The sequence below is a fragment of the Leguminivora glycinivorella genome, chromosome 21, assembly GCF_023078275.1.
Source record: "Leguminivora glycinivorella isolate SPB_JAAS2020 chromosome 21, LegGlyc_1.1, whole genome shotgun sequence".
NCBI classification, from domain to species: domain Eukaryota; kingdom Metazoa; phylum Arthropoda; class Insecta; order Lepidoptera; family Tortricidae; genus Leguminivora; species Leguminivora glycinivorella.
The window spans coordinates 16,179,307-16,207,108 of NC_062991.1; the positions used below are offsets into that span (position 1 = coordinate 16,179,307).

Sequence of the window (27,802 nt, forward strand, 5' to 3'; positions counted from 1 at the left end):
ACGATAATTAAAACCCTCGCACACACACAAAGAACCGACATAAAAATGGTCCAGCGAAAAAAAAGTATAGGTTTAAAATTTGCCCGGTATAAATTTGTGTTTTTTTCCCCAGACTACTTATGTATGGAGACATGCGCAGTAAAGGGTTAAGGAGTATAATACTACAAAATTAAAAAGCCGCTTTTCTTCTGTACCCACCGAACTTATACTTCTTTTAAATTTAGCAGGTTTTTCGTAATAAAAAAGTTCCAGAATAATCCGTGGCGCTGCGATAGCTGTCAATACAGAATGGCTTGTGTTTACATCGAGACGTATTTTAATTCTTAATTCGAAATTTAAATATACTAGACGGTTTTATGCATGTTTTTTGAATGAAATTTCAATTGGGATCAGTAGAATCGGTTTTTCTTGTTGTGATAAAACATAACCTAAATGTTGATGTTTTGTGTTTTTACTTGAGTGTTACTTACAATGGTTTCATTATTTTATCGGTAAGACTGTCAGTTCAGTACCCATAGTCAGTTTTAGTATAGGGTTTTTACAAATTTTATCGTAAAAGAATCAAGAAATAGGCATTGAAAAAAAAAGTGTGGTATGTTCTATAATTGTCAATTCCTTTTAAAATTTAACAACTTTTCTTTATTTTATACTCAAAAGTGTCCGAACTAAACTATCAATATTTACTCATATTTTTGTTGAAACCATAACTTTTTAAACTTTAATATTATATTTGATGTTCTTACCCAGTTTTTCAATAAGGTAAATGGTAAATAGATCCCATTACATTTAATTATGTATACAGTGAGTAGATCTATAATAGGCATAACAGCATTGTTAAATGAGGTTTCTCTCACTTTCAGAGTCAAAAGATAATAAAAAGATTCATTACTCCCTTTTACGGGCACACTGTGATTTCAAAAAATAAATAAACGCATGGGCGGCTTACTGTACTTAGTTCATTTCTATTGACAATTAAATTCCATTTCAGTTTTTGTATTTAGTATTGTTCCAACTTATAAATTATAACTTTCTATGGCAAACGCAATACGAGGAAAAAATGTAGAAAAAATATTTTCTAGTAAAAAATGTACTTTTTGGAAATAAAAAGATTTCAATACAACGTAGCAATATTATATACTTAGCATAAATAGGCACGACCTTCAAATCTTCAAGAAAAGAGCGTACACCCATCTTAAAGGCCGGCAACGCACCTCCAACACCTCTGGTGTTTCGGGTGTCCATGGGCGGCGGTGATCGCTTACCATCAGGCGACCTGTCTGCTCGTTTGCCACCTATCCCATAAAAAAAAAAAAACATATATAGCATAAATAGGTAAAAAATTTTGGCAATAAAAAAAAGTGTTATGGATTTCAGTGAGAAATAATTTCAATGTAATATTTGTGACATTAATGCATTGCGCGAGTATTTAAACTTGCTTATCTCGTATAATAGGTATAATTTGTAATAACTTGTTTATATTTCCAACAATAGATTTGTGGAACCTTTTAAGTTATTTTGTGAATGTATGTATATTAAAGCATGTTTTTATGTAAAAGTAGCATTTATTTCATAAAATTTATATTATATAAAGTATAAATAAACTATAAATTAAAGAAACGAAGAAGAAGAAGAGAATTGAAGAAGAAGAATGAAATTCATTGAATAATGTTCCTCACAAAACATAATTTCTTCCCACCTGTGTACAGCGCCATCTATCTCACGGTGGCTGCAACAGTTTTTTACCGGGCGTTTTTCAGGTTTGGTCTAGGGGTGGAAAACTGGGAGAGGGCGCTAAAGGGGTTGACACGGCTAGAGTGGGGGCGCTGTATTCGTTATTTAGCTTATAAAATCCTCTGTGCATTTGTATAGGGTTTACTTTACCAAATAATATACAATGGGATACAGTAGATAATGTACTGTTTATTCTACACATCAAAAATAATAAAACAGAAAGGAAAACACGAAGAGATGTAAAGATGAACATCTGCCTAAGAAAGCATCAAGAAATTTCTAGTACTGTATTGAACTCTTTTTTACCTTTTTGCATATATAATGCAAGTAAAAAACATTGTGTGTAACTCGTGAATATTACTAACTCGATTCTTTAAATCGCATTCGCGATTTAACTTACTCTCGTTAGTAATATTCAACTTCCTCCCCTTGTTGCACAATGTACTATTAATCGTTTAATTAAGATTTTTTTTTATTTAAACTTTACTGCACAAAATATACACAATGTACAAATGCCTTCATGCCAAAAGACATTATCTCTTCTACTCTTTTATAACTACCTATTTTATCTAATTTATGTACCCAAATTCTAACAATCAACTTTGAAAAACAAAAGACTAACTACACTGTACTCACTTTCTGACTTAAAGTTAAAACTTTTAATCATCAGTTTCTTTTTCTGTCATCGAATAATCAATCAATCGTTTATTTGCGAGAATAGAGCAATTATAAATCAATTGATGTACAGAAGTCGCAAAAAGTCATCGTTCCGTACTAATTATGGACGGTCTTTGACTCGACACGATAATAATTCCCTAATTATTTAATTGACAGTGGTTGTCAAAACTGGTTCATAAACCTATCCATAAATTATTTTTGAGAGGCAGACCTAATTCGCGCTCACTGTCTAATTGTTTACGAGTAAATGAGATAGCACTTTTTTTCTCATTCTCTTCCTCAAGCCCAGTCAATACTTATGTGGTACTTACAGATGTAATGCGAAAAACTTATCCTTCGTATTTTTCCGGAAACGTTCGTATTTGTTATACTAGATCAAAGGGTTTAAGTACGTCTTGCACTGAAAATAGCATGACACGTTCATCCGTTTTCGTAAAAATAAGAATTCTAAAACTATTGAAATTATAAAAGGTGATTTGAACTCTTCTAGTCATTTTACCAGGCTGATAATCGTTCAATCATAAATGGAGAAAAGTTTTCTTATTTAAAATATAATTCGTATTAACTTGACATAGATAAAAATTATAAATGGGCTTACTCTTGGCCACAAACTAGCTAAACGCAAAGACGTGGCTTACGATGGAGTGAGCTCGCCCTGAAGATGCCTGTTCACTCATGATTTGAAGGTTGCCGAGTTATATGAGCTCGGAAATATAGCCGCTGCCACGGAATTCAACTCCTTGGCGCACAAGAAGAAGCAAAGTGCTTCGTTCGTACGAATTCGTGGAATATCTCAGCAGTTCTCGAAAAGTTTGTACAAAAATTAAGGAAAAAGTTAAATTTGTTTTTATTAGTTCCTATTTTGTTACCAAGATTTAGTTGATGAATTGAGATTTTATTAAGTTTTATTTCGTCATTAAGGTTCTCTAGTATCTATATTTTCTTAATTATAACAATTATCCTGTATATATCTTACGAAAGTCGACTTATATTACTAAACGTTGGTAACAAAATAGGATCAATTAAAATTTGCTTACGGGGCTATGTACAAAGTTGACGGGAACTGCTGATCTACCAAGTCAAGTAAGGATGGAGACCGGCCGTGCGATTGAGAGCCCGATGGTACCTATAGATAATGTACCTGTACCTACACTCAGTTAAAACTGCTGAGTCATTATTTATCTGAGCTTTTTAAGTAGAATCCAATAAACCCAGCATCTTATTAACCTAAACCCTCGGATTGAGCCACACGACAGTGATCCATCGTTTTTCTGTTACGCCCATGTTAAATAATGGCAAAATAGGTCATTGGCTCATTGGGGTATTTTTTTTATAAAGGAGGCAAACGAGCAGAGGACTCGCATATTAGACGACTGAAGACTCCGTAGGTACGTAAAATCATAATTTCTGACAAACTTTTAAACACAATTTTCATTGCATATCGTCACCTAGCATAGTACAAGCTTTGCTTAGTTTGGGGCTAGATTGATCAGCGTAAGGTATCCCCCAATATTTATTTATTTATTGGTAAAGTGCAGCTAACGTTCGCTTTTTAACAGACTTCAAAAAAAGTAGGAGGTTCTCAATTCGACTGAATGTTTTTTTTGTATGTAAGTTACCTGATATCTCCAAGAATTGTGAACCGATTTTCATCCGTACCGACTACAAAACAAATTGATTTGTTTATAATTTAGATGTTTAAATTATTGCAATCCGATAAAAAATCTGAATTCAAATGTTTACTTTTTTTTGCTTTTTAGTTTCTTCGTGTTTTATAATGCGCTTATTTTTGAAGCCGGTTTTTTTTAGAATCATCAATTTGATCATCATAGTAGACAAGTATAATGAACAATATTTGAGACAGATGTAGGTTTTTATCAGACGAGGGTCATTGTTGTGTTGTACAGTCAAGGTTATAATTATGGGTACAAAGTTTAAAAATATGTATCTTAGGTACACTGACACGGACATTTATTTATTGCTTATAGATTAAAGGTGTGGATACACATATTTGGCACTTTGCCAAAGTACTATCAGCTGCAAAAATGCATGGAGAAATTATGATTATTACTTTAGATTAAAAAGTCTTGTGAAAAAAGTATGGAACACTACAAATTATTCTAGAGGTAAGTAAGTAAGTTTATTTGCGAAGAATAAGTAGGTACATTAGTGTCTTAGGTATATTGTACGGTCGATTACACAAAGATCTTTACAAGCCAACATGCCAAAAATCTATTTACACGTATTTATGACAAAATGGCAATAAGGTCGTGTATACATATTCTGGTATCCCAATAAATGGCGGTGCGCTTGCAACACTCAGTTGCTGGCAAGTGCGATTGCGATTGGACGACGACGCCGAATACAGAAATAGTTGTTTTATTTATTACAAAAGTTCCTCGTTGATATAATATATCAAAGAGGGACAGCACACATATATTTGAAATGTTGGTTTGTAAAGGTCTTTGTGAACTCGACGTACGCAACTACATCTGAAACAAAATTTGTCCTCCAAATTTTCCAAAAGTCAACCGGATAAGCGTTTCCCGCAGAATCCGCAGTTTTCCCGAAACATGAGCGACGTCTAACGATGCGTCGGAGACGCGGCGTGACGTCATTAATCAGGATAGCCACACACGGGGGCGCTGCTGTGCACTATAACATGGTAACTGATTTTCTGAAAACGGGGAATAGCCAGCCTTGTGAAGGTGATACGAGATACGAGAACGAAATATTATCCTCCGGTCAAAGTCCGGTCTGAAGAAGGTACCGATGATGCACGAAGTCTAGAGATACCTGTGTGACTTATACAAGCGATTGAACGACCTCAGTGCATGTCGTCAAAAGCACAGAATATACAACAGTTAAGGGCCGTCAATCAAACCGTTTACATGTTCGTTAAATTTTATTGTATGGGAAGTTCCATAGACGTCTGCTGCGTGACGATGATGTGTCTGTCAAAGGGATAAGCTAAGAAAAATTGCCCCCAGCGTTTTTGGGTCGACACTATAATCAAATGATGCCTTTTGAAGAGGTAATATCCTGCACAAAGTTTCATCCCCCTGTTACCCCCTGGGGGTGAAAAATACCCGATTAACCCCATTTTAAAAGATTTCATAATTTTTAAAAGTCGCTAAACAAATGTTGGTCAATTTAAGACGTAATAGTCTACAGTTTAATTTTTTGATTTTGTTATACTATAGGGCCCACCCGGTATAATGCAAGTCTCTATGTAGGTGTTTGTTAGAAGGATGATTAAAAAATTTGTTCAATTTTTTTTAAAAATTTTTATGGTTAGAATGGTCATATTTTTTTACACATAGCTTTTAGTGGCATTAATGTTTGTACAAAATTTGGAATTCGTAACTTTTGTAGTTTCGGAGAAAATAAATAAAACAGTTTTGGGGTTAATCGGGTATTTTTCACCCCCAGGGGGTAACAGGGGGATGAAACTTTGTGCAGGGTATTAACTCTTCAAAAGGCATCATTTGATTATAGTGTCGACCCAAAAACGCTGGGGGCAATTTTTCTTAGCTTATCCTGCTATACCCTTTGGTTGATTCAATTGGCCCTAAGCCAAAAACAATTGTACTGTTGAAGCTGATTGATTTTTGGCAACCCTAAATGGCTGAAAGGAATAATGCAACTGTGCGTCGCATTTCCCTGAACCGCCATCAAACTTCGAGTTTGTAGGAAGTGTCGTTTCTGTACGGCAATACAGTAAAGAAAAAATATTGGTGTGCACGTTTGCTTAAAAATATACCCCATAGCTCTGAAGTCGAGGAACAATAGCTATCTATAGTATCTAAGATGCGACATATTTTTAGAAACTTTTGATGTTCTAAAAATATGTGTAACTAATTAACCGATAAGAAACGACTGAATAAGACAATTGTGCGACTTTTACGACGTGCTAATGTTTATTAAACAGGTACAAATCGCTTCCTATTCCCTATAATGATCTAATTATAGTTACCCTTCACTAATCCTTTGTCTATTTATGATCCTTTGTCACACAATCTAGGTATTATTATTTATTTTCTCTTTAGTTTCGTCACATCTGTAGCACAGTATAATAAAGAATACTATCGCACAGTATGGCCACTCCCGCTCTCCATTGATAGTGCCGCCCACCCCCTCTCGGTTACCTCACAGTTACCACCTGTCAAAAACGCGAACAGTCGACCTGTCATATCTCACTCATACAAGCATGGTACGCGTTCACCTACACGAGCTTAGAATGTGTGCTAGGAACGCATATATTTCATCGCCAGTGTCCGAGATGTGTCTGTAGTATCGTTGAGCTCATAAACATCTTTACAAGCCAACATGTTAATAATATGTGTACACAATACAATACAATACAAATCCACTTTATTGCACAACCTCAGAAGTGTACATAGGAACACACACATTACAATAAATACACACACACACACACACACGTACATGTTTATTTATAAAGAAATGAGTACATAATTATATGCTTAAAGTTGCCGTTGAAAATAATTAAAAATAATCAATAAGAAAAGCCACAAACATGAGGGCGGCACCAATGTATCTAGTGGCAGTAGCAGTAGTAACAATATGGAAAAATAAATAGCCGGGGTAGCTTTATTTGACGTTCATTATTTTTTTGTAACATGTCTACTTCTAAAAAATCTTCTGAAAAAACTATTCTTTAATGTTTTAACTTTTATATTTTAAAGACAAATTAAACAATAGAACATGAAAGTTTTCATACATACAGTACATATAATATGTACACAAGTCTAATAAAAACTTTCATGTATGTACACAAGTGTAATAAAAACTTTCATGTTCTAATAAAAACCTAAAACGTAATCACGGTCTATATCCCGGTCAATATAAGTCCAATTTAACATGCTCCATCCTAGACTGTCAAACACTTTTCTTCCTTCCAAAGAAACAAAATAAAAATGTCACGTACGTGGTTGTAATTTTGTCAAAGTAAGCACATCAAGATAAACGCTGGGAATGATTTGACAGATCACCACCGGGCGGGACTCCGATAAATTGTCTTCCCTTAAAAATGGCGACACATGACTAACGACTGTTTGTTTCTGGCGAGGATAATCAGGGGAAAACGCATTTAGCCCTGTGACATTTTCTTTTGTAACTTCTATCTGCTTTAGATGCCTATGAAAATGACTGTGATGGTGATTACAATAGATACATTGAACACACCTCCTCGCTTTACTCGTTGTCGTAACCTAATCACATAACCTATTTCCCTGTAAAAATATCTATATGAGATTACGTAGCTGCGAAAAAATTTCCATCTTCATTCTCATTTGAAACATTACTCAAATCAAAATTGTAATTAACTTGGCCATATCTGGATGGCTAGAAACTTGGTCAGGTAAGATAATGACTGTGTGATCATACGTTGAACACACCACCTCGCTTCACTCATTGTCGTAATCTAACAAAAGTAATAACATAGTAGGAAATACAATCGAATTATTAGTAGCCCTCTATAGCCCTGGCCTGTAAAGATATAAAGATTTGATCACAAGACACTGAACACTCATCCTCGCTCCACTCGTTGTCATAGCCTGACGATGACTGTAAGCTGGGTTTATTAATTGATAGATAACTAAGCTGAACCTAGATTTCCAGACCAAATGAGTGAAATTAAGGGAAAAAACTGAGAAAAGTGTCAAAAATCCTGTATCGTGTAGGAAAATGCGGTAAAATACCTATAGTAAGTGTGTGAAAATAACGGCAAATTTCAAAAAAGTTAAGATTCATGTTATAAATTTTCATATACAATATACGTAAATAATAATGTCAAGTTTCATGTGGATTGGATGAGCAGTTCCCGGCAACTTTGTACATAGCCACGTCAGCAAATTTTAATTGATCCTAATTTGTTACCAACATTTAGTAATATAAGTCGACTTTCGTAAGATATATACAAGTTAATTGTTAAAATTAAGAAAATAAAGATACCTTAATGACGAAATAAAACTTAATAAAATCTCAATGCATCAACAAAATCTTGGTAACAAAATAGGAATTAATAGAAACAAATTTAACTTTTTAACAAATTAAACAAATTTACCTTAATTTTTGTACAAACTTTTCGAGAACTGCTGGGACTGGGATAAAGGTAATAAAAACTACTCTTTGGCGGCAGGTTCGGGAATTCGTATATGGATAATGTTCAGATAATTTTGACCACCTCTGCCGTTTAAGTCTGACGACCGTTATCTAATCCCTCCCTCTGACGAGAGATATAAATCGTGCAAGATGACGGACTCGGCAAAAAACTGCCGAAACGATCTTTACTCGAGGCGTCCCTCGGGGGATGATTTGGTTTTGATTTTGGGGTCAAGGTATTGATTACTTGGATATGTGGAGTAATATCCTTGATAGCCATCTATCCTAAAAAGTACTGGTTGTAATACTGATAACTTGATAAGACAGTATTAAATTTAACATACGTAATATAGTCTCCGGAAAGGATAATTTATAGCTCCGTATATAAAATAAGTTTTTTTGCAAAAAAAAACCTAACTTAACTTCATGTTGGGTCAATCACTGACAAATGAACATACTTTTCAGAAAGTTTTGTGTTGAATTCGGCAAACGATTTTATCGCCGACTGTACTTTTATTTCAACAGTCATCTACTGCTCTCCGAGACATTTCTAAAAACCCCTTACTCGATGGGGATACGACGTTACATAACAAAGTTCCTATGACCACCTTTCTGCTCCATCATCAGATCAGCTCCATGATACCATAATATTGCATTGTCACGTGATTTGCTTATGTGTCCAAAATTTCAACTCAATCGGAAACCGGGAAGTGGCTCAAATTTAGCTTCTACGTTTTGACGCACACTAACATACTAACAAGGCAAGTTGAAAGCTTGTAAAAAAGTACCTCGGTTAAATCAATAAAAAAATAAGCTTTCTAGATGGCGCCACACCTTTGGTTGATTTAATATTTGGCGGGATGGTGACACTGGTTAATAAATAACACGTGTCAGAAGGTATAATATCCTTTTTTATGTGAAAAATTGTCAAAACTAGGGTTCTAATAGTATTTTATGCTAATCTTAAATTGGTCAAAAAAGACGAGTTGAACAATTGATTGATTGATTGATTGATTGATTGATTGATTGATTGATATTGTTGCATACAATTACGACCATGCACTTAGTTTTTAATAGTTTTCTTGAAAAACTTTCGTGACACACTGTTTCTTCTATTTTCACTCAAAGGTTTGCACTGTCAGCTCGGCTGCCCAAAGCCTTCCCGCGCACGCCCGCAGTGTCGTTATTGCCATGGTTACAGAGCCAAACCATGCGTTTTCAATACTGCGCGCATGTCAGACGCTGGCTTTGGGGTAACCTTTTGTAGGGTTTTAAAGATATGTGCACGACCCTGTAAATGACGAATAACAGTTCTAAAAAATGTTTTAACCCTGTGCCGATTCACTGTGATTTCTTACTGAGCCATTTTTTCTACATTTTTGTGATCTACTGCACATCTTAATTTTTAATCAGGCAGAATCATTTCGTTTTAAATAGTTTTTCTGTAAAAGAAAACATCGCAAGGTAACTAAGGTACAGCGGGACAAATCTCGACTGGGGGGCAATTGTAACTGATCCATTTTGTCCATTATTACACTATGATGTTGAGTTCTACATGTATCCACTGAACACGCCTACCATATATAACCGGTGGACACTCTATTTAATAATGCAACCATTGTAAAACATGGAAAAAATTGAAAAAAATGGACCAGTTAAATTTGCCCCCCAGTCGAGATTTGCTTCGCTGTACCTTACAGAAAATAATTATTAGGTGTACCTAGTAAAAACTCTAATAAATCAATTCCGCAATGCAAGTTTTAGACAAGTTATTTTGTGAAAAGGTTTCTAGGTATTTCAATTTACAGATAATTAAGTGATCGATTACTTCACACAGCTCCCGAACAATTTTAATCAATTCGTCATAATCCGAGATTGCCTTAGCGGTACCACACAATGGCGGGTGACAAAAACTTTAAAAATCTCAAGTGCAACGTAAAATTCATTCACTATCAATCTAGGTACGGTTATCAAACATCCGTCCCCGTGCTGGCCATTAACAAAGATTTTAAAAAAAAGTAAAAAAGTTTAAAAAACAACCTGTTTGGTTTATTCTTCGAGTGTCACGCACGATCGCTCGCTTCTCTATGGTTTGGCGTCGCGCGCTTTTTACTTTTTTATTTTATTTTTTTTAATCTACGGAGGCTGCGGTCGGCACGTTTATGGTACGTGGGTAATCATCTAGTTAACTTCTGATCCACCTGTTTGCTCATTCATGGAGGATGAATGGGTGCTTCTGCTGTGATAGGTAAAAATAATGGAATATATAGGCTTGCTGTCAAAGTAAGATTAATAGTTCAGTTACTTTGACTGGCATCTCTCGACACATGATTAAAACTTTTAGAACCTCAGGTTTGACAATTCGACCCCATATCCTGTGCCTATTGCTGAGCAATTCTGTGCCTATTTCTGGGTTGAAAATTAACATTGTCACTCAGTGTCGATATTTCCTTGTTGGACAGGCAATGACAGCGAAGTGTGACTTTCGTGAGACAATTGTCACTTTTGTGAAATAGACCACTGATATGTGTTGAAATTATTTTATACTACCTTTTGCCCGCGGCTTCGCTCGCGTTAGAAAGAGACAAAAAGTAGCCTATGTCACTCTCCATCCCCTCAACTATCTCCACTTAAAAAATCACGTGTCGATTCGTCGCTCCGTTTTGCCGTGAAAGACGGACCAACAAACATACACACACACACTTTCCCATTTATAATATTAGTATGGATTAATTTTATCGCACTGTAACCAACCGAGCATCAAACAAAGATGTGGCGCCATCTATACAAGCATACACTTTTTTATAATAGGCGAACTTAATGCCATAAGGCATTCTCTACCAGTCAACCGAGTTTATCGTTCCGAGGCACTTTTTTCTCAGTCAGTATTTGTCTTTACTTTAACGGAGTTACAATGTCTGTGGTAAATAACCTATTTTATATTACATATACATACATTTAATCACGCCTGTATCCCACAAAGGGGTAGGCAGAGCACATGAACTACTAAGTTTCAGTGCCACTCTTGGCAAAAAGGGGTTGAAAGAAATCCAAATTGTGACATTGCTGTGACAGGTTGCCAGCCTCTCGCCTACGCCTCAATTTAACCCATATCCCACAGTCTACTTCTACGACACCCACGGGAAGAAAGGGGGTATTTTATATTAAATACAAAATAGGTATGTTTCACTGGTGAAATAAAGACGTCTTCGCCATTATCTCCCGCGTGCGGTTGAAACAGCATTAGTCTTTCAAATTAATTGTCCCATACGAGGGGAGGCCACTTGACGCAAGGAAAGGAACTAAGGAGCTTTGTTGGTATAAAAGAGAATAGATTAATGTCAAAGTAAAATTTTCCTCAATAAAATCTTTTAGGACATGAGTAAAAAAAAATAAAAAAAAAATAAACTAAAACTTTTTAAAAAGTAAAACTTTTAGAAAATCAGTTTTGACAATTTGACACAGTTATTCTACCTACTGATAAAATAGTGTTAAAATCCATACTAATATTATAAATGGGAGAGTGTGTGTGTCTGTTTGTTTGTCCGACTTTCACGGCAAAACGAAGCGACGAATTGACGTGATTTTTTGGGTGGAGATAGTTGAAGGGATGGAGAGTGACATAGGCTACATTTTGTCTCTTTCTAACGCGAGCAAAGCCGCGGGCAAAAGCTAGTTTTATCATAAGGTGTCGCCATTGTGATGAGTATAAACCGTAGTTAGTGTCAACTAAAAGATTGAAAGACATACGGTGCGTTCCAAAATTAAAGAATAAGTTAAGATACGTCAAACTACTTTTAGATACGATTTGAATCGGATATGGCAATGTAAAAATTTACGTCAATCCGTTCTAGCCAACTGAGCATAGCACCGGCAATGGAGTAGGTTGTAGGTTCAAGTCCTGTCGGAGGTGCGAATTTTTCATTATGTTATATTTTTACTACGTTTATAAATAAGGGGTTGAAAGAAAATGAAACTGTGACATTGCAGTGACAGGTTGCCAGCCTCTCGCATACGCCACAATTTTACCCATATCCCACAGTCGATTTCTATGACACCCACGTACGGGACACGGCTAGTACCACAGAATTAGATATAGATAGAAGAAACAAGTTCATCTATTTGTGTAGTTGTTACTTGCCTGTGATTTTAAATATGTCTCAGGCTATTGAGTGTTCATCATTTTTGTGTTGTTGCAATTAAATATCACGTAACGAGGCATTTTTTATGTTTTTGTTGACTTCAACTTACAAAAATTGACGCCCGAAAGCTGCAAGCTGCGATTAAAGACGGACAACTCAATGGATTTTACCGAGTTCATTTGACATGCTCAGTAGATACGTTTGCTTGATTGACGTTTATGTATGCATATGATAAAACATTCGTTTGCGTCTATACAGTTTATTGATTGATATTGATTGTACAATTAAGGCATAATTATAAAGTTAAACAGCTCACCGCTCGACTGCATTCAACCCGGAAACGATTACAATCATCAAATGCAAATCAATGGTAATCCAGCCATTATATCTGTTTTCCTGCTTCCATTGACAGCTGATTATAAATAATAAGTATGATTGTTTTAGACATTATTTACGACTGAAGCGCAATGTCTAAGATGCATCCATACCTGGGACAATGGCGAACAAATATATGAAAGAAGCACGTTCCTACACACTCATTCTAAGCAACGCGTACCATGATTGTATGAGTGAGATAAGACAGGGCGACTGGTCGCGTACAGTCACGGACTTTAATTGTTGAGCCATTTAGAGGCCACAATAATTTTGTTTTTCATAGTTAAGCTATGATGTGCCCAGTATAAAATGGGCTAGAAGTGGATCAACAATTAAAGTCCGTGACTGTACTTGACAGGCGGTAACTGTTATGTAATCGAGAGCGGTATCTGTGGTAGCGTACGCAAACGGACGTCAAGTTGCACCAACTTGCTACGTAGCAATGAGAGCCGAACACAGCCGGATTCACCCGAACGGGTCTGCGTCCCACCATTGCCGCACTGCTGTAAATGAGGATCAACGCAACAAGTTATTAAGCTGGTCGCAATTTACTTCAGAATTTGGAGATTGATTTTGATTTGATGTTTTTTTAATAATAAAATAATAAATAAAATATAAAAATCCGTGTGGGGTACGATCGACAACAAAGAGATGTATACACTTTTTCACCTTATTGCATTGTAATATTTAGGTGAAAAAATGGATACATCTCTTTAATCTAGTCGACTGTACCTACAACAGTACCCGCGATTTAATGATAATAATAAACAGTATATAGTAGTATGCAATATTAAAAAATGTGTCATCTTCATAAGCGGGGCATAATCGACCGCTATAGCGCCCTCTGTCTCAATTCACCCCAGTTTACTCTGAATATTGCTATTGACAATGCATTGTTCTGCACTAGAACTTTTAAATTGATGTCTAAAATGACCCCTATTTTAGTAATTATTTAACAATTACTCAAGAATATTTAGTACCTTTAGATAAATCTGGTTTATTTTTTTTTAATCAATCAATCAATATCTTTATTGCTTACTTTTACATAAAAGCATAACACAACAAATTGGTATTAGACTATTACACTTAATTTTACCACATGCTGTTAATAATCAATAATGTGGCATTTTTTTACAAAAAAAAACCATTGTTTTTTAGGCCAATAGCACTTAAAAAATTGAAGCATAAAATCAATAAAAATTACTTAAAATACTAAGATTATATTAGTTAAATTAGTTATATTCATCTAGACTTACATTGACCGGGATATAGACCGTGATTACCTTTTTGATTTTGATCGGGCTCCCGGTCTTTATTCCGGTCAATATAACGTCTATGGTCGCGCGACGGCGAAACGCATAAAATCAAGCCTTATCGATATGAATCGCGATTTTAAAAATCATTCAAAAACTCTCATATTCATCTATTCGGATAATGCATTAGAAGCGTGCTCTAATATTCAACTGTTCACCTGGAGGGCGATTTTTGAATCTTGCATACCGTCAACTGGGGTGACTTTAGGAAAAGTCGGGGTTACTTTTATGGTATTAGAGCAGCTTTAAAATTAACATTATTCGTCATTTACTGAAACTGTTCATGTAACTAGTTAGATCAGTACATATTCTTGTACATATACCATAGAAAATCGCGAACTTACAGTATGACTTTAAAACTAGATTTTCAAAGTCGCCCCTGCGTTTTAAAGCCACTCCGGTTAACGGTATGGGATTTTGTCACTAAAATACCAGTTAAAAACGGTGACTTGCTTATTATTTTCAGTCACAATTTTCTGAATTCGAACGCGTGAGACTCAAAAATCGGCCCGCTGACCCGGTAGTATCGGGCATTCAAACGTGCAAAACAAGCTCTTAGATCAAGTAGACTGTAACTTGACCTTACATTCACCAGTGCACTTGACGTTCAGGCGCGCTAAGCGTGCTCTTTCATGGACCAGTACACTTCACTCTGTAGCGTCGGGATCTTACATGGAACAGTATGCTTTACCCTGTAGAGTCGGGCGCAGCCCGACATTCAAGAACACGAATTAGAAAAGAAAGAGTCGTACCTTAATAGGTGGGGCGTAATCGACCGCCATCATGCAGTCGCTATTCACCCCGGCTTCAGTCTTGATCATCGGCGGGCCATGGTGGTACATGCCCACCTGGTGGTGCACGCCCCCGTCCCCCCGGTACCACGTGGTGTACATATCCCAGTCACGACAAGAGCTCATCTATACTGCCGTCGACGTTCAAACATGTTCAAACACTCTGTTCAATGTTCACACTACACTGTTTCTTCAAAATCCATTGTTCACGTTTCACTGTTCATTTTTTACTTCAAAGTGCATTGTCTGTTTGAACGTTCATCATAAGTTATTTAACATTTTTAGGTTTGAATTATTTGAACGGAATTTTTAACGGAATTTTAGATTAATTGTGAAGTCCGACACATGTTGAGATTTCAAAAAGTAATCACAAAAATATAAAACATTTTACACATTTAAACTTAACAGCAAAGCACCAGTAAACTAAGTTTGAGTATCAAAAGATTTTTAAATAACAATCGCTTAATTTAGTATTGCACTATTTATAAAAAAAATTGCCGTGGGCTTGGATGTCTTCTCAGCATCTGAAAGAAAAAAATCATGAATTAGACTTTGTTAAATAAAGCTTCCAAAACAGGCCTACCTTGTAATCCATTTATCTCTAATAAATCAGACTGCTACTTCTAATGTTGGTGTCACTCAACTCCAACTCTTTCTAAGACATCAATACATACTTTGCTATGCTTCTAATTTATTAGTAGCAAATCCATACTTCATATTATAAATGGGAAAGTATGTGCGTCTGTTTGTTTATCAGTTTTTCACGGCAAAACGGAGCGACGAATTGACATGCTTTTTTAAGTGGAGATAGTTGAAGGGATGGAGAGTGACATAGGCTACTTTTTGTCTCTTTCTAGCCCCCCACTTCCCTAAAATGGTAGAAGTTTGTATGGAGCATTCCGCAATTTTTTAATTTAACGCGAACGAAGCTGCGGGCAAAAGCTAGTATGTAATGTTTGCTCTTTTCATAATGACCCCGGTTTTAAAGTTATACAAACTCACCCCGCTTTCTCCACACATGAGCTCCAAGAAATTATCAGGGCCTTGTATAGGCCCACGGTCGCCATCAGATATATCGAAGCGGTCAAGGTGCTCACAAATATCTGAACACGCATTCTATTCCACTGGTAGTAGTAATGAGTGGTAAATAAAACACTTTAATGCACAAAATAAATTACATAAAGTACATAGAATAAAATGTACAAAATGACAAACTTATCCCTTTAAGGGATCACTTCCAGCTAACCTACTCAAGGCGATCAGGCGTGTTCAGATATTTTTGTGCGCCCTGGCCGCCCAGATAATATGTCTGATGGAAAGAGTGTGCGTTGCTGAATTCACAAACGCCACACAAACGCTCACGATAATATCTCTTTCGTTACTTTCGTAGCTATCTATCTCTATCGCTCTTGCGTGTAGGCGCGACCAAGCCAGATTGCATTTCTGCGGCTTTTGGCGTCGAAGAAATGCCATTCGGCTACGGGGCTTGTACTGCAACCCTACTGCCTTCTTTGGAAACTCTGCGTCGCAGTTCCTACGCAGCTTTAGGCTTTAGTTGAAGTAAGTATTTAAATATACCTTTTAGGTAACTGATGAAAATGTTCACCGTCACATCTTTAATACACATTGCTCCGATTTTACGAAAAATATTTTCTGTGTGAAACTGATTTTTAGTAACTATTGCCATTATTAATTATAGCTAAACCTACTTTTAGCGTAAAAGTATATTTATTATATAATTTTCATAAAATTCAAAATTGTAGACACAGAGATTCAAAAATTCTGTTAATCACACTGTTTACCGTTATGTCAAATTATGTCAAAGCCGTCAAGGGATATGAGATCGAAACATGATCAAAAAGGTTTTTCTAGAATATTGTAAAAAAATCATCATTAAATCAACTGCATTTTGAATAATACATCCGAAGCACATTTCTAAGTTTTTTTTATGGATTTCTATTAAAATATTTAGAAAACGCAGGTGTTTTATACAATACAAGTCTTGTCGTTTATACTTGCTTTAAAAATAAAAAGCAATTGACATTTTTTAAGACATTAAATTGACAGTTTAATATGGGTTTCAGAAACGCACGTTACGTACACAGCGTACACTCAATGTTTAAAACGTTGATTTCTGTTTCAAATACATAACTATTACCTTATTTATGAGTGAAGTGAATTACGATTGGGAAAGATTTGAAACTATCGACACAGAATACAAATTAGTCTATGGATAATAACCATAAGACAGTAGAGTGACCGTTGTTTGAGTGCGTTTAATTTTCATTTTCTTAGTGCATCCGCGAATCGATTCGATTGTGCTTAGTAATCATTCTTTGATATTTTATATTTATTTCTTATCACAAGTTTAAGGGTCCACTGAAAATCAGCGTCGTGGCACTATGTGCTCCGACACATGCTGAGTGGCACCCTCTTTGGAACAAGGATCTGTACATTTACCACTGATGTAACTGCCAAGATGTAATGTGTTGTTTCGAATAAATTTTATCTCATTTCATTTACTCTTTTGCCAGAGCTTTGAGCTAGTGTCTTGCGGACTGGGGATCACTTTGTTGACTTTGCTAGTTTGCTAATTTCGCTGTTTGGCGATATACCTACAGATTCTCTCCATTCTGGTGGTAAAGCAAAACACTAAATAAAATATGTGGTAGTCAAGATACTTAAGTGATGAACGTTGCATATAGTTTCATGTGTCTGTATATTTATTGTGAATCTTTCATACGTTTATTGTGAATACCTTTGTGTGCATATGGACGTGATGGCAGATTCTGCAGATTAAGGTAATTTCCTGAGCATTACTTAGTTCAGTAGTCAAAGAATCTTTAGTCACGGATTATTAATAAGTTACCTACTAAATAACAACAGATCCTTCACTTGCCCGCAAAACGACAAATACCTACGTTTTATTTAACTAATACCAATAAAATAAAACTATGAAAACTGATTATATCGCGTATAATGAATTTACAATTATTTTGTGGTCATATGGTTCATTCATATTTCTCGTATGTGTAACATACTACATATACTACTTTTGCGCATTGTAATTTTTCCTCTGTCACCCGTTGACCACGAATGCTGTAAGGTCAGTGTGGGGAAGACCGTCTACCCGGAAAGACCGTCTATTGACAATAACTTTTGTGTTAATATATCTACGCCTCTCACAGCACCGAAGGTATACCGGTTTTTCATCCTTAAGCCATTGGTCTTGAATACATACCCCTAGGACGAACACTAGTTAACAATAAACTTGATTCGTGTTTCGAACTCGAGCATCGAGTTCAACATGGTTCCGCAAAAAATTAAAATAAAATAGAAGCAGTCGGAATATTTGTATATCATGTATGTAACGTAGTCATTTCATAACCGTTCTTTCTGGCTAGTACTATTAATCCACTCAAAACGCGTTCAATTTCTTGTTTTATGTTCTGAAATATGTAACTTAGAAATTGTGCCTACTCAGAAAGTCCGGCATAAAAGAGAAAGGCAAGACCGGCATACGATAAACAAGGAGTTGCCAACCTTTTTAGGGTTCCGTAGCCAAAATGGCAAAAACGGAACCCTTATAGTTTCGTCATGTCCGTCTGTCCGTCTGTCCGTCTGTCCGTCTGTCCGTCTGTCACAGCCGATTTACTCGGAAACTATAAGTACTACAGTGATGAAATTTGATGGGAATATGTGTTGTATGAACCGCTACAAAATTATGACACTAAATAGTAAAAAAAAAAAGAATTGGGGTGGGGCCCCCATACATGTAACTGAGGGATGAAAATTTTTTTTTCGATGTACATACCCGTGTGGGGTATCAATGGAAAGGTCTTTTAAAATGATATAAAGTTTTCTAAAAAACATTTTTCTTAAAGTGAACGGTTTTTGAGATATCAGCTCTCAAAGTCGTAAAAAGTATGTCCCCCCCCCTCTATTTTTATAACTACGGGGTATAAAATTCTAAAAAAAATAGAGGTGATGCATGCTAATTAACTCTTTCAACGATTTTTGGTTTGATCAAAGTATCTCTTATAGTTTTTGAGATAGGTTGATTTAACTGTAATTTTGGTTAAGTTATTGGTTTATTATATTTGCTGCTACGGAACCCTTTGTGCGCGAGCCCGACTCGCACTTGGCCGGTTTTTTTTTAGGCTTTATTGGAAATAAGTCGAGTGTAAACAATATCAATATATAAGTACGTTTTTGGCTTATGATAGTTGTACCGTTTTTGATTTTAACTTCGAAATACAGTTTTGGTAATGATTCGTATGGTGTTACTAATATCATTCGAAAGTATTAAATAAAAATGACATAGTTGTGAAGAATGGTGTGAACAGAACTAAGCCTACTTACACTGCATTACTCATCATCATATTTAAGTTGGTAGTTTTGTATAGATTGTGCAATATGCGGCGACAAATATTTCAAAAGAGAGTTATGTATTTTAGAAATAAAAGTAAGCATTTTGAATCCAATTATTTATTTAAACAGAAAACATAATATTTGCGCACCCTTGACAAAACATATTTGATAAAGGTTGTTCGTCAGACGGCAGAAACTGAACCCTGGAGGCACAGAGGGTCACATCGAAACTATGACTAGTGGCACAAACTGTGCACTTCTCAAGCAAAATCATTTCGTCTTCCTCGTGATATATACGCTGGCGTTAGGAAGTGCATCAAAAAAAGATTCTATCAATACATTCTTCGGAAGATGTAAAGACATGACTTGTATATTGTTTGCTATTTTTAATAACTGAAACAAATATTTATGTATTAAGTATACAAATATTTATGTAAATATTTATGTATTAATGACATCTGAATCTCTACTATGAGTTTTTGAAGTCGTAATCGAGCAAAATGGGGCAAAGGGTGTTTATTGAATCCTGAACGAAGTAAAGGAATCTCTAATCTCGCTACGCTCGGGATCCAAAACTAGAATCCTGAGCGTAGTGAGGGATTCAAGTATTAACGCTCAAGGTGGAAATAATTTTGCTACCATGTGACATATACAATTTTTCACGTCACCTATGAGGAAATTATCAAAATATTAATAATGAATATACCTACTGCAAATCAGTAGTACGAACTTAATCTACAACAATTTATAAACGATCATGAAATATAATGACAAAACTCTTTTCATTGAATTAATTTAATATGTTATACTGGCAAAAGAACCACTCAGCTCCTCCAAGACTCGAGTTTGTAATATTCATACTCCCCGAGTTACACACAATGTTTTTCATCACACTTGCAACATAAAAATATGTAAAAAGATAAAAAAAATTGAATACGGTACTAGAAATTTCATAACTCCCTTGGGAGAACGATTTTTCTATAACTCACGCTCCGCCTGCGTGTAAAATCACATTTAGTGTGCGAGTGTGATGTAAAAAATTTCGCATTCATTCATACTGTAGTGACTATAGCAAAACCAAGCATTGCTAAGAAATGTTACCAAACTAATTCACGTATCTTAATATCCTATTACGTTTTCTTAATTAACATAGTTTACATACTTAAAAACAGATAAGTAGTTGGATTTATATGAGCCTGTAATATCGTGACTAAATTGTATTCGCAGGTGTTCGTTGGAAAAACAGTATTATGCAATATCTGGACCTGAAAAGAAAAGGTTATGAACCCCATCTACGGGACATATGCCGGTCTTGCCTTATAAATAGAAAAATGCTTAATATGTTCAAAATTTCAACGTTATTTTAATAGTTATCTAGCACATTCTGCCCCGTTATTACGTAAAATAACAATGATCATGATTTTGGAACCTAGTCTCATATGAAATTACGCGACAACAAGCACTAGACGGTCTTTCCGTGCTCATCGCGGGAGGACGGTCAACCCGCCGAGCCTTAAAAAAAGTGATTTTTATCACTTAAAAGTACCTTACTTCACCAAAATACTGTAAAAGCTTTGTAAAATATAATATTTGCTATCCCATAGGACCATGCGCATTACGCCAGACTGCATTAATTATAGAGTTTTATCCACTCAAACTTTATTTCAAATAAACTATGCCGGTCTTGCCCGCACTGACCTTAATGTGTTAGAATCGTCGGGATGAATTGTAAATTAATTATACGCGATATAATCCGTTTCCATAGTTTTATTTCATGAGTAACTATAGCGGTAACCGATGGCAATACTAATAAGTTACTACGTAAAACTCAAAAGAATAGTAGGTACGTGCCACGTGACTACACAGGCGGGCGCGTGGCGCCCCTCGGCCACTTGTTCATTCGAATGAACGGCCAGTGTGTAGGTACAGTCAACCAATTGGAACCCTAGGCTACTGTACAACCATGTCAGAATGACAAGCAGTAAGATATTTCTTACAATCTGATGTATAACGTCAGTGTGACAGAGTTCTACAGTGGCCTAGGGTTCCAATCGGTTGACTGTAGTTAACGCGCGACCGCGAGCGAGTGACGTAGGCCTGCTTTAGTGCCATTGTCTGTCGTGAGTACCTATAGGGAGCGAGAACGCCAATTGAAAAAAAAAAACTGTCGTGCGAGTCGGATTTGCCGACCAATGGAGTATAAACTTGGATTATTGACCGGAGAAGCTTAGGTCTACGGTTTAATCGATTTGTTTTTTGCATGTTAATTTCAAATTTCAGTTCTCCTATTATATACAGGGTGCCATTCTCAACCGCACCTCGTAAATTTCTACGACCAGATTCTTTGTCTCTTTTCCGATACAGTTTTTGGAATAATTCTAAAATCCGAAAGTGTCTATGGCGCTTAAGAATCTTGACTTGGTGGAAGAAGTAGGTACTTAAGGGTTTTTCACTTACCCTGTACCTACCTCGTGTATACTTGGTCGGAGATGTATCATATTCAAGGGCATAACTACTAGTATGTATACGTACTCAGTTATTTCTAGTTATTCATGAAATCTTTTACCTACCAAAGATATGAAATTGACCACCCTTGAATACTCTTTTTAACTTCAAAATATAGTTTTTTGGCATAAATTATTGTGCCTATATCCTGCGCAGCACTGATCGCCTAGCGGTAAGAGCGTGCGACTTTCAATAAAATTCGGAGGTCGCAGGTTCGATCCCCGGCTCTTATTAATGAGTTTTTCGGTCCTTATGTGCGAAATGTCATTTGTTAAGTATTTGCCAGTCGCTTTTCCATGAAGAAAAACATCGATAGGAAACCGGACTAATCCCAGTAAGGTCAAGTCACCCTTCGGGTTGAGTTCCAAATGGCAGTCACTTTCGTAAAACTAGTGCCTACGCCAAATCTTGGGATTAGCTGTCAAAGCGGACCCCAGCCTCATAACGCAAGGATAATGATTCTGCCTATATCCAGTTAGGCAAATGCATAAGTAGGAGCAAAGACTTATATAACTCCGTATAGACCGATAAAGTCTAAAACCATACAGAAAAAGGTACGGTGACCTAGATGGCGATACACCTTTGGGGTACGCTCGGCTAGATGGCGCTAATATTAATATTTGACATTTTAACACATATCAAGCTAAGAATATGAGCCAAATTGTCGGTAGGAGTTATAAACAAACATCTCAATCTACACATCCCACATATAGAGAATATCAAACACAGACCTCTACCACAAACATCTACATACCATAGAATTGCAAATGACGGCTATATATAGTATATATGCCCGTCGGGTCAACGGACGCTGACCACGCCCCCTCACCACGCCCCGCCCCGCCCACCTGGCATGACGTCACGGCTGATCATTGAGAATCGTATGTTTGGGTTGAGACTTGTTATAAATTATAGGTGTTTATAATAAGTATAACTACTTCTCTTATAATAGGGATGACGACTACATAAAAAATGGCATTCTGTTTAGTCCGTCAGTTAGATCTCCCAAAAGTACTGAACACATATTTTTCGCTTTTTCTAATTAATGAAAAAATACAGATATAGAGCATCAAAGTTCTGGAGTGGGGGCTTGTGACGTCACTTCTAAGTAAAAATTTAATTCATTTATTGGGTACAAAATTATAAATAAAAACAATAATACTAATCATAATTTAAACCTTAATCTAAAAATAAATACCTAACTAAACTAAAAATATTAAAAACTAGGGGAACTCCTTAGGCATGGTGCCGTAGACACTGGCAGCATTTCCTCGCTGAATCGCTAGGCTTATTCTTTGGGCGAGGAAGCTGCCAGCCCTACGGTCACCGCTGACCTCTGACAGTTTTTTGGATAGTTCCTTAAATAAATTTAAGGCGTTCGGACCCCACGGGCCAAGGGTCTCAACGCCAAAAGGTACGAAATTGTATTCGGCGCCAAGACCCTTGTATTTCGTTTTCTTTAATTTTTCGGCCGCTTCAGCCGCTGCGCCGACCTTAAAAGATGTGCCGTGGAGATGAGATGGGGCTAGGGTGTCTACACATGTGGCGTCCCACACCAGTACCCGTCCCAGCTTCCACGGAATTAGTGTCATTCCGTCCGGTCTCTTACCATCATCTCTTAAAATACCGGGGGCTCGAGAAGAGCAGGCACATTGACACTGGCAAGAGACCGGCGGAGGATATCATTGACAGCGGCGTGTCTGGAGAAACGGCCTGCGCTCCTTTGGCAGGAAAGCCCGTGGTGTCCGAAGGCGTCGACGTCAGTGCCACAGGGGCACCTATGTGGAGCACAGACCCGAACGCCGAGTCGCAGGCAGGTAGCAACGCGGAGGGTGTGTGGTTCAAGAAAGGTTCCAGTATTTACCGACGGGAAAGCGTGAAGCCAGGCGCCGGATTCCCTGGCACTTGCAGCTAAAAGTCTCGCGCGTGCTGAACCTGTGCTGCGGCCCAAAAGAGAGTCGTAAATAATTTTGCATTGGATGTCATCCCAGGCCCTTTGTGAATTTAGACTTTCCGGAAAATCCTTACCCGGGCAGGCAATGGCCCAGGCGTTTTTAGACTCCGTTAAAGCAGCAATCTCGTAGTTTGTAGGGCATGCCCTTAGGATTTTACCTACGAGGGTTGCTGAGCTATGAACGGAAGATAAAAACGCCGGGGTAGAGACACTTGAAATTTTGCGGATCCCTAACCCACCGTGGCGAATGGGAAGGGATGCCTGGATCCAGGACTCTTCGCTGAACTGCAGATTTAAAATAGATTCCAAATTAAGTTTGATTAAGTCGTCCAGTGGTGTTAATAAATTTAGAAATTTTGAAAAAGGGCTGCAGCGAAGTACATACATTAATTTTGGAACGAAAAGACAGAATTTAATTATAGCCAAAGCGAAATGCGGACTTATTTCTAGCAGACGACTTTCATAATTTTGAAAATTAGTACTTGTTTCGGAAATGAAATTTGAATAGGATTCTTCAAAGATGGGGGACCCAAGGAGACAAAGTGAGCTTTTGTCTATTATTTTAATATTTGGCGTAAACAAATCAAATTTTGGTTTTATATCCGGAAAATTTAAATCGGTGTTGTTAATAAAAAGTTCGCATTTACTATAGTTTAACTCCAAACCAATTGCTTGAAATTTTAAATTTATTGTCGATAGGTCTGAAAGAACGGTTTCGAGGTCGCCTCCCAGGGTTCCATCATCCAGGTACCAAACGTTAAATTCTGATTTCAAATTTTGTATAATTGGATTGATGGCCAAACTGAAAATTGCCGGCCCGAGAGGATCGCCTTGCTGACAGCCGACTTCAGAAGACAGAACATTTTCGCGGTAAATTAATTTGGAAGGGTCAGCATAGCAATGTAAAAGATAGTTATAAATTTCCGGTACGTTATTCTTTACTTCTGTCAGCAGGGTGTCCCTGTTCACTGAGTTAAAAGCGTTTCGAACGTCAATTTTAACCAGCACGTCACAGGATGAATTTGTGAGGTATGTTCGTAAGGCATGGACGGCTGCCTCACAACCTCCTTTAATGCCAAAACCGACCTGTACAGGTTCGAATAGAGGTTTTAATTTAGAGAAAACATACCTAACTGCAATTTTGGAGGCGAGACGTCTTAATGTAAAGCCGACGGCAATCGGTCTCACCCCTCCGTCCTTTTTGGTGAGGGCGATGAGATTTGCTCCGTAAAGAATAGGGACTATTTCCGGGTTCACATTGCCTGTATACATAAGATTAATTAACTTTGTGATAGAGTCAACGAGACGCTCCCCAGCATCGCCCACGGAGTGAGAGGTCAGATCTCGTAAATGTTGGGGTGAGAGCCCGTCCAAGCCTGCTGCAGAACCGATTTTGAATGAACAGATACCTTCAATGACGTCTCTGTTTTTTATTTGTAAGCAGGCCTGGTTTGCCGTTGGTGGGTCCAAAAAGTGCGGAATGGTGGGACCTGGGGGATGTTTTGTCTGTAAAGCCAGAAGAGTCTCGGGGGTATCCGGCGATAGCACGTCGCTACTGAAGAGGAGGCGAGCGGCACCTTTAAGGTCGCCATCGCTAATTTTGCTCTCAATGTGTCTTTTTTGGTTAAATATTTTATTTGTTTTGTTTTCAAAAGTGGGTGGCGAGGGATTGTCGATACAATTGTTTTTTATTTTCTGTGTAAGAGTTATGGCGGAATCATCTTTGACATGTAGAGTGTTGTATGAGAAAAGCAGGAGCTGGTGCCAATCCGAGGTTGTGTTTGATTCGATACATTTGTTTATGATATCGGTGAGGTGTGAGGCTACGGTTATTCGGGCCCCACGGGGTATTCTTTTGATTATAGATGCGTTATTTTTGAGATGGCTTAAATGGATATGAAAAGATGTCGAGGGGTGGGGTGGACTGGCTATGGGAGAGGAAGAAGGTGGATTGACTGAACTATTGTGAATAGATGGGATATTTTGTGTGAGGCAGCGTCTGTGGACTTTAGTTATATGCACATTAAGCCCTTTAGTATTTTTAAATGACTTCTGGCATATTTGGCATGTGTACGACGTGCTATTGCCGGCAGGCTGCGAAGCGGGCTGCATTAACACTTAATAATTATTAGAAAGCAAAATACTACTTATAAACATAAATAACTTATATCATAAATTCACTAGCAAATACAATAAGAAACTTGCAAAATAATACGCGTGGAGCACATTGAAATGAATAGAAAACAATGTAGCACAATAATTTTACTGTCCTCAGGCCTGTTCAGCATAGAAAATGAGTATCAAACGACTTCTTCATCACTACTCTTATGTGACGCTTTTACACTAGCAACATGCACTGGCGCTGCGCTGTCGGAGAATAAACACAAACATGTACATGTTTTTGATAAATTCACTGAAATTATCTGAAAAACTTATTGTTTACAACGTTTTATGTTTTGACAAACATCTGTCAGTCAAACAGCCCAGAGTTTTTATTCATGTATAGAGGCTGAGGTGGGCTGAGGTCTCCGCGCGGAGGCTTCGCCGGGATTTCCGCACTGTGGAGAATCCTATTTGAGCTGTGTGATAAGTGAAAGACTCACAAATCTGCTAAAACATTGTTAAAACGTTTGCAGTAGCGTATTAGAACGTGTTTATCCGTTGCCCGTAAAAATTGTACCTAGGCGTGACGTCACGCGAAACTTCAACGCACTCAACGCACTGTACCGTCGTCATTTTTCGCTTACGAGAAAAAAGAAAAAATACGTGTCTAAAATTCTTTGAGAATCTAACTGATGGACTAAGTAGTTTTTTTAGTTTAGTTCTGAAGATAGATTCTTAGAGGGTCTATTTATTTAAATCTGCGTACGGAGGATTTTGAGTTACGTTCTTTTTTTAACGTTTTAGCAGACAAATACAACATTTTATTAAAACTAAACTAAGCTTTACCTTTTAACTTTTTTTTTTTTCTTTTTGTGATTTTATGTATGTAAATAATTCTCTGTTGTTGATATGTATTTGTGTGTGTCTTTTTTTGTATTATTTTGCCATGAATAAAAAAATATTTCTATTTCTTTTGCTTTGGCTTTGCTCACGTTCAATTCGAAAACTGCGGAATACTCCATACAAACTCCCCCCCTCCATTTTACGGAAGTGGGGGGGTTTGAAAGAGACAATAATAGCCTATGTCACTCTCCATCCCATCAACTATGTCTACTTAAAAAATCACGTCAATTCGTCACTCAATTTTGCCGGGAAAGACAGACAAATAGACACACACACTTTCCCATTTATATAATTAGTGTAGATTGTTACATAAGTAGAAAAAACATCCTGTAACATACGTTTTCTAATAAATATTACTTTTAATTTGTAGAGGTTAACAATCAATGTCCATAACTGTTCCAAATATCAAATCGATAGCATATTTAGTTCTTGAGATATTTAGGAATATGACAGACGGACCGACAGGTAAACGGACAGAGCGGCACCATAAGGGTTCCTTTTGTACCTTTTGGTACGGAACCCTAATTACAGGATTAATCATCATGAATTGCTTACAGATGTCATGCTCTCTAGATTATTTTTCTCACTGCACCCACATTCGTGAATTTCTGTTTTGCCCTATGGTTGACTGGTAAATAATGCTTTATGGCATGAAGTCCGCCATTTATACTATTTATTGTGCATTCAAGTACTAAATAAATGTATAAAATCAAGCACATAAAGTATGGCTCACATTAAGACGGTCCGGCACGGGCCGGGCCAACTAAAATTTTATTTTGGAGAAGAGGAAACCACTAAGCGACCATTTTT

General features: G+C 36.9%; 1 protein-coding gene across 1 annotated transcript in view; it reads right to left on the reverse strand.

Moving 5' to 3' along the window:
• Positions 1–15,214, reverse strand: part of LOC125237439 (zinc finger protein rotund-like) — a 223,679-nt gene extending 208,465 nt beyond the window's left edge. Inside the window, exon 1 of the mRNA XM_048144505.1 lies at positions 15,118–15,214. Within this exon, the coding sequence (XP_048000462.1) occupies positions 15,118–15,207 (90 nt within the window). The 5' untranslated portion in view covers positions 15,208–15,214. The remainder of the gene's footprint in view (positions 1–15,117) is intronic.
• Positions 15,215–27,802: the final 12,588 nt, after the last annotated feature.